General features: G+C 47.6%; 1 protein-coding gene across 1 annotated transcript in view; it reads left to right on the plus strand.

Annotated features, from left to right (window-relative positions):
• Positions 1–14,437, plus strand: part of gabra2b (gamma-aminobutyric acid type A receptor subunit alpha2b) — a 30,142-nt gene that overhangs the window by 1,315 nt on the left and 14,390 nt on the right. Inside the window, exons 3-7 of the mRNA XM_030369186.1 lie at positions 845–960; positions 8,719–8,786; positions 10,517–10,737; positions 11,828–11,910; positions 12,649–12,792. Coding sequence (XP_030225046.1) covers positions 845–960; positions 8,719–8,786; positions 10,517–10,737; positions 11,828–11,910; positions 12,649–12,792 — 632 coding nt within the window. The remainder of the gene's footprint in view (positions 1–844; positions 961–8,718; positions 8,787–10,516; positions 10,738–11,827; positions 11,911–12,648; positions 12,793–14,437) is intronic.

A 14,437-nucleotide genomic window follows, 5' to 3' on the forward strand; every position in this document is an offset into this window, starting at 1 on the left:
ATCCCACATTGCATTAAGCAGGCGGATGAATGGCAAGAGGCTGTCCGCGGCAATATGATGCTGTACACGAACCGGGCCAGCCTGCATTTACCACGGATCCGCAGCTCTGATTACATTTGCATACTCAATTGTGTTCTGGCGCCGAGATCAGATGGCGCGCGAATGTTGTTGCTTTAACTGGGTCATCCATATGGAAGAGAGTTCCGTGTGCGCGTGTCCACATGCGTGCGCGCTCGTGTGTGTGTGTGTGTGTGTGTGTGTGTGTGTGTGTGTGTGTGTGTGTGTGTGTGTGTGTGTGTGTGTGTGTGTGTGTGTGTGTGTGTGTGTGTGTGTGTGTGTGTGTGTGTGTGTGTGCGCGCGCGCGAATGTGCGATTGTGCGTGTGTCTATATTTGCACACGCAACTCGGGGCTCCCCGCTTGTGTTCATAACCCTTTTTCTCTGCAAAGAAAACAGGAAGCGCAAGTCGATCTAGTTTGTGTGTGTGCGTATGTATTGAGAGGAGCCATGTGTGAGAGTAACGTTGTCCCCCTGTGTGAGAGTAACGTTGTCCCCCTTTGTGAGAGTAACGTTGTCACCCTGTGTGAGAGTAACGTTGTCCCCCTGTGTGAGAGTAACGTTGTACCCCTGTGTGAGAGTAACGTTGTCCCCCTGTGTGAGAGTAACGTTGTCCCCCTGTGTGAGAATAACGGTGTCCCCCTGTGTGAGAGTAACGTTATCCCCCTGTGTGAGAGTAACGTTGTCCACCTGTGTGAGAGGAACGCAGTGACCCTGTGTGACAGTAACGCAGTCACCCCGTGTGACAGCGTGAGAGTAACGTTGTCCCCCTGAATTGTGTCATCCAGGCCAGTGCAGGGTGACTCTGCAGCTGAGGCCTTCAAAAACAACATCACACTGTTCACAAGAATACTCGACAGACTGCTGGACGGCTACGACAACCGTCTGCGGCCCGGACTCGGTGGTGAGTCAAGTTCACTGGCAAAATGTCCTCAAAAGTCAATGCTTTCATTTCGGAGAGGGTACAAACCATTGATATTGGTAAATATACGTAGTACTCCAGAGCCAATGAGAAAATGAGAAAGTGAAGTCCCGTGTTTAACCAGAGGTGGCGCTGTACCTTGGATCTGAGTCGGAGCGTTAATATTTCAAGGAGGATGAAACAGACTTCAAACCCGCCCCTCCGCTGCTGTGTTAAGAGATGAGCATTTGCTGGTGTCAATGGACTGGGGGGCGGGGGAGGAGAGAAGAGCTTGAGATGGAGGAGTGAGGAAGTTGGAAGTGAGGTACAAACTTTTTAGGGAGCCACAAACCATATCCAATACTCTGTTCTTGTTCATTGTTTCGTTGATTGCATTCTTTATCTTCATCATATTTCCTGCAAGGAAAACAAACAATTGACCTAGAAATACAGTGAGGTAACGACAATAAAGTGAATATTGATAGATGATGGTTATAGACCTTTTTATGGCTGCGACCCGAGTCTGCATCCCCCCCCCCCCATCCTGTACGAAGGAATCATCCATGTTTACATCACATTGTACCACAGTCAGTATATTTAGTCGTTCTAGTGTGCGACTACTTTTTAAACCGCTATTTTTTCTCTATCGGATGTGGTTGGCAAATTTCTTAAAACACGCACGCACGCACGCACGCACGCACGCACGCACGCACGCACGCACGCACGCACGCACGCACGCACACACACACACGGTTATTCTCTAGGTGCTGAAGGTTACCTCCTAACTGCCATTGTGTCTAATTCAATATTCATGAGGGAGGTGATTGGCTCCCCTGAACTTAGGGAGTCTCCAGGGAGACTAATCGACCTGCGAATAACCAATCACAAGCTAAGGGGTTTTTGTCCACCAGAGTGATGAGGGGGCGTTTGCGCTGTTATTATTAAACCGCTAACTTCCACATGGCTGATATTCATGTCTTCCTTGGCTCATCACATTATCTCTGGACATTTCTCACCTCACTGCCCGATGATTCACATGTTACGATATCTTAATTTGTGTAGCACGGTTAACCATATTTGAAGGTGAAATAGTTCAGATTCGAGAACGATTATTTGAATGCAATTAGTTAGAAATGACATGGCCATCCGTCAGCTATTAGCGAGGGGAATGCACGGTGAGAGTATGTGCCTGAGTCGACTGCACCTGCCTCTGTACGAGAGCGTTTAGATTGAAGACTGCTGTGATAGTCTTCAATCATTACGGCATTCAGGCTTAGTCCTGATCGCAGTGACCCTGGTTCGATCTCTTCCAGATCAGTTTGGGCCATCATCCTTCTTCATTGTCAATCCCAGGTGCCTGAAGTTCAACCCTTTTCAATGGTGGAGAAACAGAGGAGGAAGCAGAGAATTACGTACCTATTGTATGTTGTACCTCATGGCACTTAAAAAATAGTACTAAGTTGTCTAGCATCTTATCCTTGCTGTCTCTGTTGTGCAGGGAATGGGTTAACCTAGCAATGGTTAGTGCTTGCCACTTGGTTCAATGAACATCCTTACTGTACCGACAGCGATATATAGTTGTTTCTCCTTCTTCTGACAAATGTACTTATTTTAAGTCCCTTTGGATAAAAGCATCTGCTAAACGCTCTAAATGTAAAATTTTGAATGAGAAGCCTTTTTGGGGTTGCTTAGTTGCTGTGTCTGCTCTCTCTCTTTACCACTTTTGAATCCTCCCTAAATCCCCTCTGATATTGACCCGTGGGAACAGCTCAGGAGACGATAGGACCGAGATACCGCAATAAGGCCATAATGTGTTTCATGGGTGCTGGTCTGTCACATGTTCATTGACATAGAGATAACTGGGGAAATGCACACAAGATTCGTCGGTCTTATAGCTCAATGGTTGGAGCCTTTGCAGTCAAAGGAGGATTTCGAGGTTCATCAACCTGGAACCTATTCTCTGATCACTTGAGGTCTAAGAGACTAATGAGGACAACAATTTTGAGCCTTACCTTTTAAGCTTTGAGACAAAACTAAGCTACAACTTCTGTACTCCCTCTGCCCTCCATCTGTTCATGTTTCCTCCGTTCTCTAGCTGCAACGACTCAAGTCAGTCGCAAGAAACTTAAATTGAGTCATAAAAGACGGATCCATTTCCATAATGATTTGATATAATCCAGACTTGTGAGTGGTAGAAACAAGCCCTTTTAGAGGAGGTCCATTGGTGGGTTGCTATCGCCCCAAAGGATACATTGCAGACCTTTTTCGCTGGTTGTGGCTCCAGTGCTCTTGCTCAATACTGTACAAATGAAAAAAAAAAAAAAAAAAAGGTCTGCATTAGTCTGTTTGACCTCAAATGATCAGAAAATAGGGTGAAGGTAGAGGAATCCTGAAGTTCTCCTTTAACAGGGTAAGGGGTTCGATTCCCTCTCGGGGCCACCCATGCTCAGAGTGAATGCAATCGCATGGTATTGTAAGAACATTAAAAACACTACAGAAGAGAAATACATGAGCTTCCAATTCATTTATTTATTAACTAAAAACCATATAACACGATAATATAAAAAATGACAGCAAAATGTGGAGAGGATTTGACAGAAGCAGCTGACATTACTCTGGTCTTCAGTGCAGAGTGGAGGGCAGTAGAACATCTCATAGCTCCTCCTCTCCCCCCAAAAGCCCATGCTCCCCTGACAGGCTTTGGGGCCATCTGAGATGGAAATGTGCATGGCCATCAGCCCAGCCCACAAGATGCCGTGTGGTGTGGGGGCTACGTGGTATTGGAGGGGGGGGGTGGTTCTATTCTTGGTTTCTGACACCAGCCCTGAAGGCAGTGTTTTCAGACAGCGACAGGACTGTACATGAACAGCATGCTGTATATATGTTGAGTTATTACTGTCTACAATCACACCAGGGCCACCAAGGACCTGCACTGGAAACTGCACTGCATGTGATTTATTTTAGCCCCTGCATTCATTTGTATTCATTTTGTTGTAGAGAGAAAGGAAAAAAATGACAGCAGTGACAAGAGAAATGACTTCAACAGCAAATTGAAGTCAAAGTGAGGGAGCAGGGAGGGGGAAGGGGGAAACCTCTGTTTGATACCACTAGACTCCTGCCCCTGCTGTACCTTGGGGACTGGCAAGCTCCTGTATTACTCTTCTGCAGTGTTTTAAATCAACACCCGGGATGCGGAGCCAAATAGTTAGCAGCCGGCCACACAGGCTCCACTGAAACCCTGCTTAATAACGCAGGGTGGCTGCCAATCAAAGAGCTTGATTCACTTGTCAGCGACATCGGTGCGTTCAATCCGTTCAATCACAAACAATGCCACCGGTTAAATCACCAAGTGATATCAAAAAGAATACAAATAAAGTGCCAATTTGTATTTTTTTAAACCAGGATGCATTTCGGTATAGATATTGTTAAGCGTTATTAAATATTTGGAAAAAGCGTAGAAATGTCCCTATATTATGTATTCTCCATTTAACCATGATTATTTCTCTTTCCCATGTGAATGCTTGCGTTCTGTGTTCAATGACTAATGAAAATGTGTTCTGTCAATGACACAACCCTCCCACGCAGAATTACGTAGAGGGACTAAAAAACAATCTCTGACCAAATGGCCCGAGAATTTACAGAAAACTAAAATCACAAACTTGGGTAATAAAAAGGATAATGAAATATTCTTGCCCTTTTGACATTCTTCTAGCTATGCCCTCTCCTCCTTTGTTTAGACTAAAACGCTGAGTATCAAAATGCCTCTTTGTTTTAAAACCAATGGCAGTTTCTTCGTTGCGTGCAAGCGAGCCAATCTCCAAGGCAGCAATGTGTACCGGACCATTTGGTACAAGTCACGTCACTGAGACTCTCGCTGCCATGAACAAGCTTTCAGAGCACTTCTCCTCCCTCTTTCCTTCTTTCTTTCTTTCTTTCTTTCTTTCTTTCTTTCTTTCTTTCTTTCTTACACCTACACCATAAATCCAAAAAAGAAATATTGTAGACTTTCTTATTTATTCTCAAGAATGTTTATTGAAAACAACACATATTTCAAATTTGTATCGTTAATAAAATAACAACTAATATGTTAAGCACCCTAAAACATAGTGCAGAAACAAATGCTATTTAAAGATCAAACTACAAGTCCAAACTGTACTGAGGTAACCCTGAAGTCGGTGCGTCATGCCTGAGATAGACGTGGGGCTGTGCATGAAGCGTGCCTCTGCCTCTCCTGACAGAGCAGCTTGACTCAGAGCAGCAGGAAGAGGAGCGTACACATTAAGGCTCCACGTACACTAACTTCAGATGCAGCTCCTATCAAATGCATGTTTTATCTTATTTTAGGATTCACAACGGGGCTTGATCACATCGGTGACATCGCTGGTGCGTGCAACAACAATGCAAGCATGTCTATGACCAGATGTCTTGGATCCCTTTAGCTCTGTGCCGACAGGACTGGTGCCAATTACAAAAGGCGTGTCGGTGTGTTCTCTACTTATTAAATTAATAAAAACAGGCACCTCAATGGCTGCCACTGGGGTCCCAACAGCCGGTCGCAAGCTACAACACACACACACACACACACACACACACACACACACACACACACACACACACACACACACACACACACACACACACACACACACACTGCTGTTGTCTTCCGTCTCTGCTAATCCCAATTAAAAGTGGGGATGTAGTGAAACACGGACAGGTTTCCTCTGACAAATGGTGCACACGTTAGAAGGCCAGCGTTCAGACCTCATGTCCTGCCGTCGACGACCATGAAGAACTGAACTTTCAGTATTCAGTTTTTCCGTGTTCCTATAAATACCGAGTCCATCCCCGGCTCTTAATGCACTCTGGATCCTCTTTCTAAAGAGAGCCATGAATTCCCCTGAGAGCCTCTCCCCTGCTGGTCCGCTCCTCTAAGTGTTCTGGAGTTGGCCGTGAGTGTGCAGGCCAGTGGATGGAAGGCGGATGGCCTGGAGGGCTCTATAGTTTCTGCAGCGTCTAAGTATCGGTTCTTGTTGACCTTGTTCTGGTTTCGGCCGCACTGCGGGCTGCAGCTCACGTCGACGACCACATCAACACTCACTGTGTGATCCAAAAGAGGGGTTTGAGGACTAACCTGTATCAACCCGTGTGATGATGCCGAGTGTGTTTTAAACACAATGCAGTGTTTAAAACATCACATCACCGCGCCATTCTTTTCAATGGAATTCGCGACGGTCTAAACTTTCAACATAAAGGGCCCCATCTTGCATCCGGCGCAATTTACTTAATCACTGGCGCATGTGTCGTTGCTAGTTGGCAACTGGCGCAGAGCGTTCTTTCCCCTCCTGCACCACGCTTCTGTAAATTAGGGATTGATCGTGCGCTCCAAGGGGCGGTTCGGCGAAAGGAGGAGGCGTGTTCAGGCGCAAATGTTCCCTGGTGCTATTTTGCAGTTTCAGAAACCACTTGCGCCACAAACCAGGAAATACCTGGTTTAAAGTCAGTGGCGCGTTGTTCGGATGCTATTTTAAGGGAGCAAAATGTTGCTTGTGCACCTCGCGCATACACTTTGCTTCCCTCATCTACCTAGCCACACATTCTTGGGAAATTATTTGGGAAAGAGCAGCTGATACAGCGGTAATAAGTTGTACTTTTAAATCAATGCATCTGCAAACACCGTACAGAAAACTCAGCTTTCTGGACACAGACATCGTGTACATGCCCATAACTTTTAGGATTGATGAGTATTTGATCGTGAAAAACATTGTTTTAACAGACTCGGTATTGTGGAAGAAAACCTTATTCCATGTGTGAATTAGGCCATTTTATTTGGCCATAAACTGAGCCATTTGAAGTTTGAAATTCATGTGCATCTGTCTCATCGGAGACTGCAGACGCGCTGTCAAATTATCAACTTGTCAGATTCAAATGCGCTCATGGCCCTTAAAGGGGATGGGAGCTGGCCCTCTCATTGGTTTATGCCACGTTACGCCCAAACCACACCCACGGTTAATTAGGCTACTTTAGACCAACCCTTTTTAGATATTGATATAGATTTAGATATAAGAGTCATTTTTCGCGCCGGTAAACTAGCGACATCGCCATAGGACCGCCCACAAAGCTACTTGCTTCTCACTTGCGTTTCAGACCGTTATAATAGGGCCCATAGTGTACATATTTATAATTGGAAATTCGTCCCAGCCTTATACCACAGATACTATAGGGTCTATAGCATATAACCGCGTTTTCTGATTACAGTTGAATGCATTTTTCACAACAGACAATTTGACAGGAACAACTTAGCAGGTAGGCCTAGTTGTTTTTTTGCGTTGCCGATGATCTATGACTGCCTTTGTGAATGTCGGCACACATCGAATAATCGATTAGGCCTATTCGTTCATACCACCCACTGATTATTCGACCATGCAAAATTGGAGTTATTCACACCCCTAGTAGGCTTATGTATGTATATATGTATGTGTGTATTTGTTATTTAATCATGATGCACTTTGTTTGTGTGTGTATGTGTGTTTTAAACATGCAACACTTTGTGTGTGTGTGTGTGTGTGTGTGTGTGTGTGTGTGTGTGTGTGTGTGTGTGTGTGTGTGTGTGTGTGTGTGTGTGTGTGTGTGTGTGTGTGTGTGTTTTAGACGCGATGCACTGTGTATGAATGTGTGTGTGTGTTTTAAACATGAAGCACTGTTTTTATGTATGTTTGTGTGTATGCATGTATGTATGTGTGTTTTAATCCTGATACACTCTGTTTGTGTATGTATGTGTGTTTTAAACATGATAAACTATGTTCGTGGATGTATGTATGTACATGTATGTGTACGTGATTCCCCTGCACACTGCTTCTGTTGTAATTCCGTGAAGCCTCCATCATGTTTTACGCGGGTTGTCACACATGTCGTGTTCCAATGTATGTCCTACAAAGCAACTGCTTCGCGCACAAGCTGCTCCGTCTCCTCTCTTAAAAAATACATCAGTCCCGTGCCGTAGAGCCGCTCACAGTCGCAGTTACAGCGTGCGGCGCCTCCCCCACCGGCTCCGCACGGTCCGTGCGCCAGACAAGATTTACAGCATGAGTTTAAAAGGGGCCGCCGCGTTATACATGCATGCAGCCCAGCGCGCGGCTAAATGGATCACAAACCGGGTCGGCCGGCCTCGGCCCGCCCGGCCCCGCCCCCTGGTTTACACATACTCATGAATAAGGCAGCGTATCAATTATGCGTTTGGGTTTGTGGGAATGCGAGTGGCTTTGGAGGAGAGCACTTTGGAGCCATGATCTCTTCAGAGCACCCTTAATAATTAAATAAAAACATGAAGTAAAACACAGTGAAAGCTTTCTGAGGAGGCCAAGCAGAAGAGATACAGCCTCAGCAATTATTGAGGGAATACTGAAGAGTGAGCGGCTGAGGCGGGGGGGGGGGGGGGGGATGGTGTTGGAGGATGCTGTACCCCAGAAGCGCTGAGCCTATCAGAGAGCAGCGTGAGTTCAGGGGGGGATGCCTTGAGGATCTACTCGCTTGGAATGATGGCTCCCGTTCAAAAATAAGGGGGTCGGCAATAATTTGGTACAGAGTGTGAACCAGAGCTTTCATTTATTTCTGCAGTACATACAGTTGATGCTGTGCACACTTTCAAATATGATTCATTCAATTGAGCCACAAAGCTGTGATGATCCAAAGCAAATACTACTTCATATTTTTCCCTAACCTGTCTATGGTTTTGAAACCTCCATTTTGTTGTTTTCTGTACAGATCGTGTGACGGAGGTCAAAACAAACATCTACGTCACCAGTTTTGGACCGGTCTCAGACACAGACATGGTAAGACTAGGACTGTCATCCATGTTTCACGTAATATCCCTCTGTCTCCTCATTTTCTAGTTGTGTCGCTTATTATCCCCATGTTGGATGCCTTGCCGTTCACAAGCAATCTGGCCGATCCCTCTGTTGGAATCCAATATCTAGCCCTGCACATCGCACCAATCCACCCCTCTGCATTCACCACCTTGCGCGGACACCTTAAGGAACGTCCCAGAGGAACCATTTATCACGTTATTTAACGATTGATCAGGGTATTGATGTCATCCTTGTCATTAGAATGGCTGCTTGCAACGCTCCAAGTGCCATGGTGTCTAAATCATGAAGGAGACCGCTGCCACGCATAGTGGCGGGCTCGCTAGAGGAGGAAACATCAGAGCAACATGCTAGCTCTTCTCTGGAGACGATGCTCACACACATAGTAGATGACAACGGAGCCCAGGTCATGTATGCATCAGTCACATTGATTTTAGCCACGGTGATGAGTCGCGGTCTGAGACTGATGTGTTTGTTAAAGACCCGCGTTTTGAAAATGTCGGAGAGGATACGTTGAAGAGAAAAAAACAAAAAAACATGCAGGATACACGTGTTCACCTCCTGGCCCCTGATTCATCGGATCACCTCCTTGAAGCCCGTTTAGAGGACTGGTTTGGGTGGCTGCAGAACTCTTAAGCGGTTCTGGTTTGACTTGACTAGCGGCTGGAGCTCAGGGTAAGAACAACAAGCAGTAGGTTCTCTGGTAGCAGAGACCGGACCAGATGCATGTTGGGAATATAGAGCAGCCAGACATTCTCCTCTGAATTAGCAGCTGAGGGACCCTCCTGCTCTCTCTTCTCCTGTCTGTCTCCCTCGCACGCATGTCGTCTCCCGTCCTCTCATCCAGCCTCGCTCTCTTTTGTGCTCACGTGCCTCACGCCCACAGACACACGCACAGACTTTACAGTGCATTGGCTTTATGCCCTCGAGCTCTGGCTGAGTGCTGGGTTTCTTTAGACTGCGTGAGGGATTGTAGGTCAGGCAGTGTGGGGGGGTTGACTACAAGTCCCCACTGCACTCCTAAACCCAGACAAACCCAGATGCACCAGAACCATAAATGATCCTAACCCTAGAAAAATGACTGAATAACGACCCGTGTAGATTTATCGCTTAAACAATCAGATAAATCAACCCCCACAATACAGGTTACTGATTTGTCACCTTAATTTTTTTTAACGGTGTGACAGTGGCGGTTGTATGTCGTTTGAGAGCTTAGTTTTAGTGTGTCGTCCCTCTGTAAAGGCAGCCTGTAATGAACTACGATTGATTGGCAGAAGAGGGAGACCTGCTCAAAAAGGAGACTCTCTCTCAAATTGAGTCCATCATAGTCCATCCAACACCAAGTGGTCATGAAGACAAAGACCTACAATAAGAGTGAATATATATCCTTTTGGAGGGTGGCGTGCGTCTCCCGTAGAGGTGAGAAGCTCAGTCATCCTTGAGGAACTTGGAGTAGAGCCGCTGCTCCTCTGCTTAGAAAGGAGTCAGTTGAGGGGGTTCATCTGGTAAGGAGGCCCACTGGGTGCCTCCCTTGCGAGGTGTTCCAGGCCCGCCCAGTGGGGAGGAGACCTCGGGGAAGACCCAGGACTAGGTGAAGAGTTTATATCTTCACACTGGCCTGGGATCCCCCAATCAGAGCTGGTCAACGTGGCCCGGGAAAGGGAAGCCTGGTCGAGTGAACCCTCTCTCCCCCTCAGGAGTACACCATCGACGTGTTCTTCAGGCAGAGCTGGAAGGACGAGCGGCTGAGGTTCGACGGGCCGATGAACATCCTGCGCCTCAACAACCTGATGGCGAGCAAGATCTGGACGCCCGACACCTTCTTCCACAACGGCAAGAAGTCGGTGGCGCACAACATGACCATGCCCAACAAGCTGCTGCGTATCCAGGAGGACGGCACGCTGCTGTACACCATGAGGTGAGGCCCGGAGGGCCAGGGGGGTGGGCTCGGGAGGTGGAGCAGGGTTGGCTGGTACCCGGAAGGTTGAGGCTTCGATCCCCGGCTCCTCCTAGCTGAGTGCCGTGGTGTCCCTGAGCAAGACATCTAATGCTGACCATCGGGCTGTCTCCTTGCGTGGTTGACTCCGCCGTCGGTGTGTGTATGATCCGTTGTATGTTGCTTTGAATAAAAGCAAAATGTAAAAGGGAAAAACATACAAATGATCCACAAAATACCTGAGCCTACATCCACAGACTTTCCTTCAATCAAACACTCCACTACCCTTTTGATTCGGATTTGAGTCCTTGATTCATCCGAGGGGATAGTTGATCTCTTCCTTCCTCCCACCGGCTAGGTCTTACCTTCGATCAGACCTCGCCCAACTGAACATATACTCTAACGGTAAACGTAAAGAATAGAAGGTCCATATATTCCACAGAGCGTTGCACCTCCCATCGGGCGTGACCCCAGCATTGATCTGCAGGTCATAAGGTCTGCAGAGGTTGTGCTCCGGCCGAGCGTTTAATTTCACGTGAATCAATTGTAATATGAAACAGATTACCAAGTCGATGGCGTGCAGGTTGGAGTTTGGCCAACAAGGCTTGCATACGATATTGAAAAGCTTAGAATGCATCTCCTTATCATCGAGACGCTGCGCTATCTGATCTGAGATCAAATATTATCAGCACTCACCTTGTTTACCTTGCTACTGCTGACTACAGTTCATTCTGTGTGTGTGTGTGTGTGTGTGTGTGTGTGTGTGTGTGTGTGTGTGTGTGTGTGTGTGTGTGTGTGTGTGTGTGTGTGTGTGTGTGTGTGTGTGTGTGTGTGTGTGTGTGTGTGTGTGTGGGTCATGCCTGATTGATTGTGTTTTTATATGTATCTGTGTGTCTGTGTGGGAGTTGGGCCTGCGTGCACATGTTTACGTTTGCGGGTGTGATTGGATTACATTTGTGTTTATGTGTGTGTGTGTGGGGGGGGGGGGGTCCATGCCTGCGCGCGCGTGTGTGTGTGTGTGTGTGTGTGTGTGCGCGTGTGTGTGTGTGTGCGTGTGTGTGATTGGAAACAGGTTAACGGTACATGCGGAGTGCCCAATGCACCTGGAGGACTTTCCCATGGACTTCCATTCCTGCCCTCTGAAATTCGGCAGCTGTAAGTGCATTTCGATGACCAATGTCGACCCTAAGTGAAACTGAAAAAGTGTTTCCCCTCGCCAGAAACTCATGACCCCAGCAACAAACGCATCTGGAGAGTGTGCCGGTGTTATTGTAGTTTATTTTACATTAAGCCCAAGAGAAGGTAGGGTGAGCTTATAGGTCGATGGGGAAATTGTGCTGTCAACTAGCATCACCACGGAGATAGTATGTAACGATAAAGCGATACAAATCAATATGGTTCTTCTTGATGTGGAGCATTAGGAAGATTTCCCCAAAGCCCAGCTCCAAATTGTGTGGTTGAAGGATCACGTTCTAAATGACACGGATCATCGTATAAGAAGAGTCCTCGGAGTATGTATCTGGGAAATTAGTTACTAAAATATTATGTACAAAATGTAGGTGGTCTTGTCTATGCAAAATGCATTTCTTTAAAATAGGATTGGTACTAAATATGAACGTCTTGGTAACTAGCGGGCGAGAGCTCCGAGCACCGAGGGAGAATGCCTCTACAGCTAACGCGAGGAAACATAAGTCGCTGGAATTGTATATATATTCCTTCGGGGCGTTTAAATAATTTGCGCTTAATTAAATTACCTGGGCGATGCAAAATTGGATACAGAATGCCGGTGTGGCTCGCGGCCGTGATATTAAAGCGTCAGACGTCACCCCCCCCCCACCCCTCTCCCCGAGGCACCAGCCCCGTCTGGCATTGATTGCTTTTCCTGCCCTGCAGACGCCTACACCATCTCGGAGGTGACGTACGCCTGGACCCGCAACGCCTCGGAGTCGGTGGTGGTGGAGGGCGAGAGCTCCCGCCTCAACCAGTACGACCTGCTGGGGCAGACCGTGGGCCAGGAGACTATCAAATCCAGCACCGGTGAGCTCCGACGCACGGCCCTCCTGCGGAGAGGGGGCCCCCGCATGTTGCTCAGAGGGGGAGATGGAGAGGGGTGGGCAGCGGGGGTTGCACCTGGGCTTTGTTGGCGCTACAGCGACCGATTCGTGTGTAAGACGCCTCAAAAGATAATTTGACTGAAATGGTAAAGGGACTGCATTTAAACAGCGCTTTTCGAAGCGTTGGCCACTCAAAGCCCTTCACGATATCCGCCTAACTTTCACCCAATCATGCAAACATTCACACACCGACGGCGGAGTCAGCCATGAAAGGCGACAGCCAGCTCGTCAGCAGCAGTCGGGGTGAGGTGGCTTGACACCTTGACACTTGGCTCGGGGGATCGAACTAGCAACCTTCTGGTTACCAGTCAACCCGCTCTACCTCTTGTGCCATTGCCAAAACACACCGAGAAGTCTTATATACACACACCAAGGCATCCTGTATATATACACTAAGGCGTCCTGTACACATAAGCCAAGATACCTTATACACACACACAAAGACGTCCTGTGTACACACATCAATAAGTCCTGTATACACACAACAAGATGTCCTGTACACACACACAAAGACGTCCCGTGTACACACACCCAAACATCCTGTACGCACGCACTAAGAAGTCCCGTATACACACTAAGACGTCCTGTACACACACACACCAAGATGTCCCGTATGCACACCAAGACGTCCCGTAGAGCTGGATTGGCTAATTAACAGTTTGGACACGTTCACCGTTTGTGTGGAGGCTGGAGGGAAGGTTTCATCCCTCGGGGTTTCTGTGTGTGTGTGTGTGTGTGTGTGTGTGTGTGTGTGTGTGTGTGTGTGTGTGTGTGTGTGTGTGTGTGTGTGTGTGTGTGTGTGTGTGTGTGTGTGTGTGTGTGTGTGTGTGTGTGTGTGTGTGTCCTCATTCTTGTGTGTGTGTGTCTCTCACACCCAAACACGCAGCCATGAGCAGAAGTTGAGGTGGAACGGAACATATGGCGGGAACACAGCTGTCTCTCTTAGCTGTCACCAGAGTACAAACAAGGGGAGGGGGGAGGAGGGGGAGAGCGGCCAGCAAGGTATTGCTGTTGTTCATCCAAGCAGCAGTCTTAAATAGGAGCCTCCGAGACGGAGGAGGGGACAGAAAGGAAAAAAAACGCGAAAAAAAGACAGCTCTCAGTAAAAGTGCAGCAGGGCATTAAATGACAAAATAAAGCTGTCTTCTGGTCCCCTGGTGGGGAAAGAGGAGACATATAAATAGATAAATGGAGGAAGGAAGCAGCTATTCACTTGTACAGTGGAGAGGCCAGCTAGACGCACCTGACAGTGACCAAAGGGGCAGTTGACAGGCTGATTCTAGACAGGGAGGAGAAGGAGGAAGAGGAGGAGAGAAGGGGGAAACAGAGGAGGAGGAGGAGGAGGAGGAGGGGGTGGAGAGGAGAAGGGGGAAACAGAGGAGGAGGAGGAGAGGAGAGGCGGGAAACAGAGGAGGAGGAGGAAGAGGAGGAGGAGAGGAGAAGGGGGAAACAGAGGACCAGGAGGAGACAAGGTTTTAATTGGAATTCGGACGGTAGAATAAAAGTGCCCTCCTCTTTCATAAAGTAGGGCCGGATGAATTAAGTCGCATACAGTTCAATGTTTGAGG

This window comes from Gadus morhua, chromosome 10 (genome assembly GCF_902167405.1).
Source record: "Gadus morhua chromosome 10, gadMor3.0, whole genome shotgun sequence".
In the NCBI taxonomy this organism is placed as follows: domain Eukaryota; kingdom Metazoa; phylum Chordata; class Actinopteri; order Gadiformes; family Gadidae; genus Gadus; species Gadus morhua.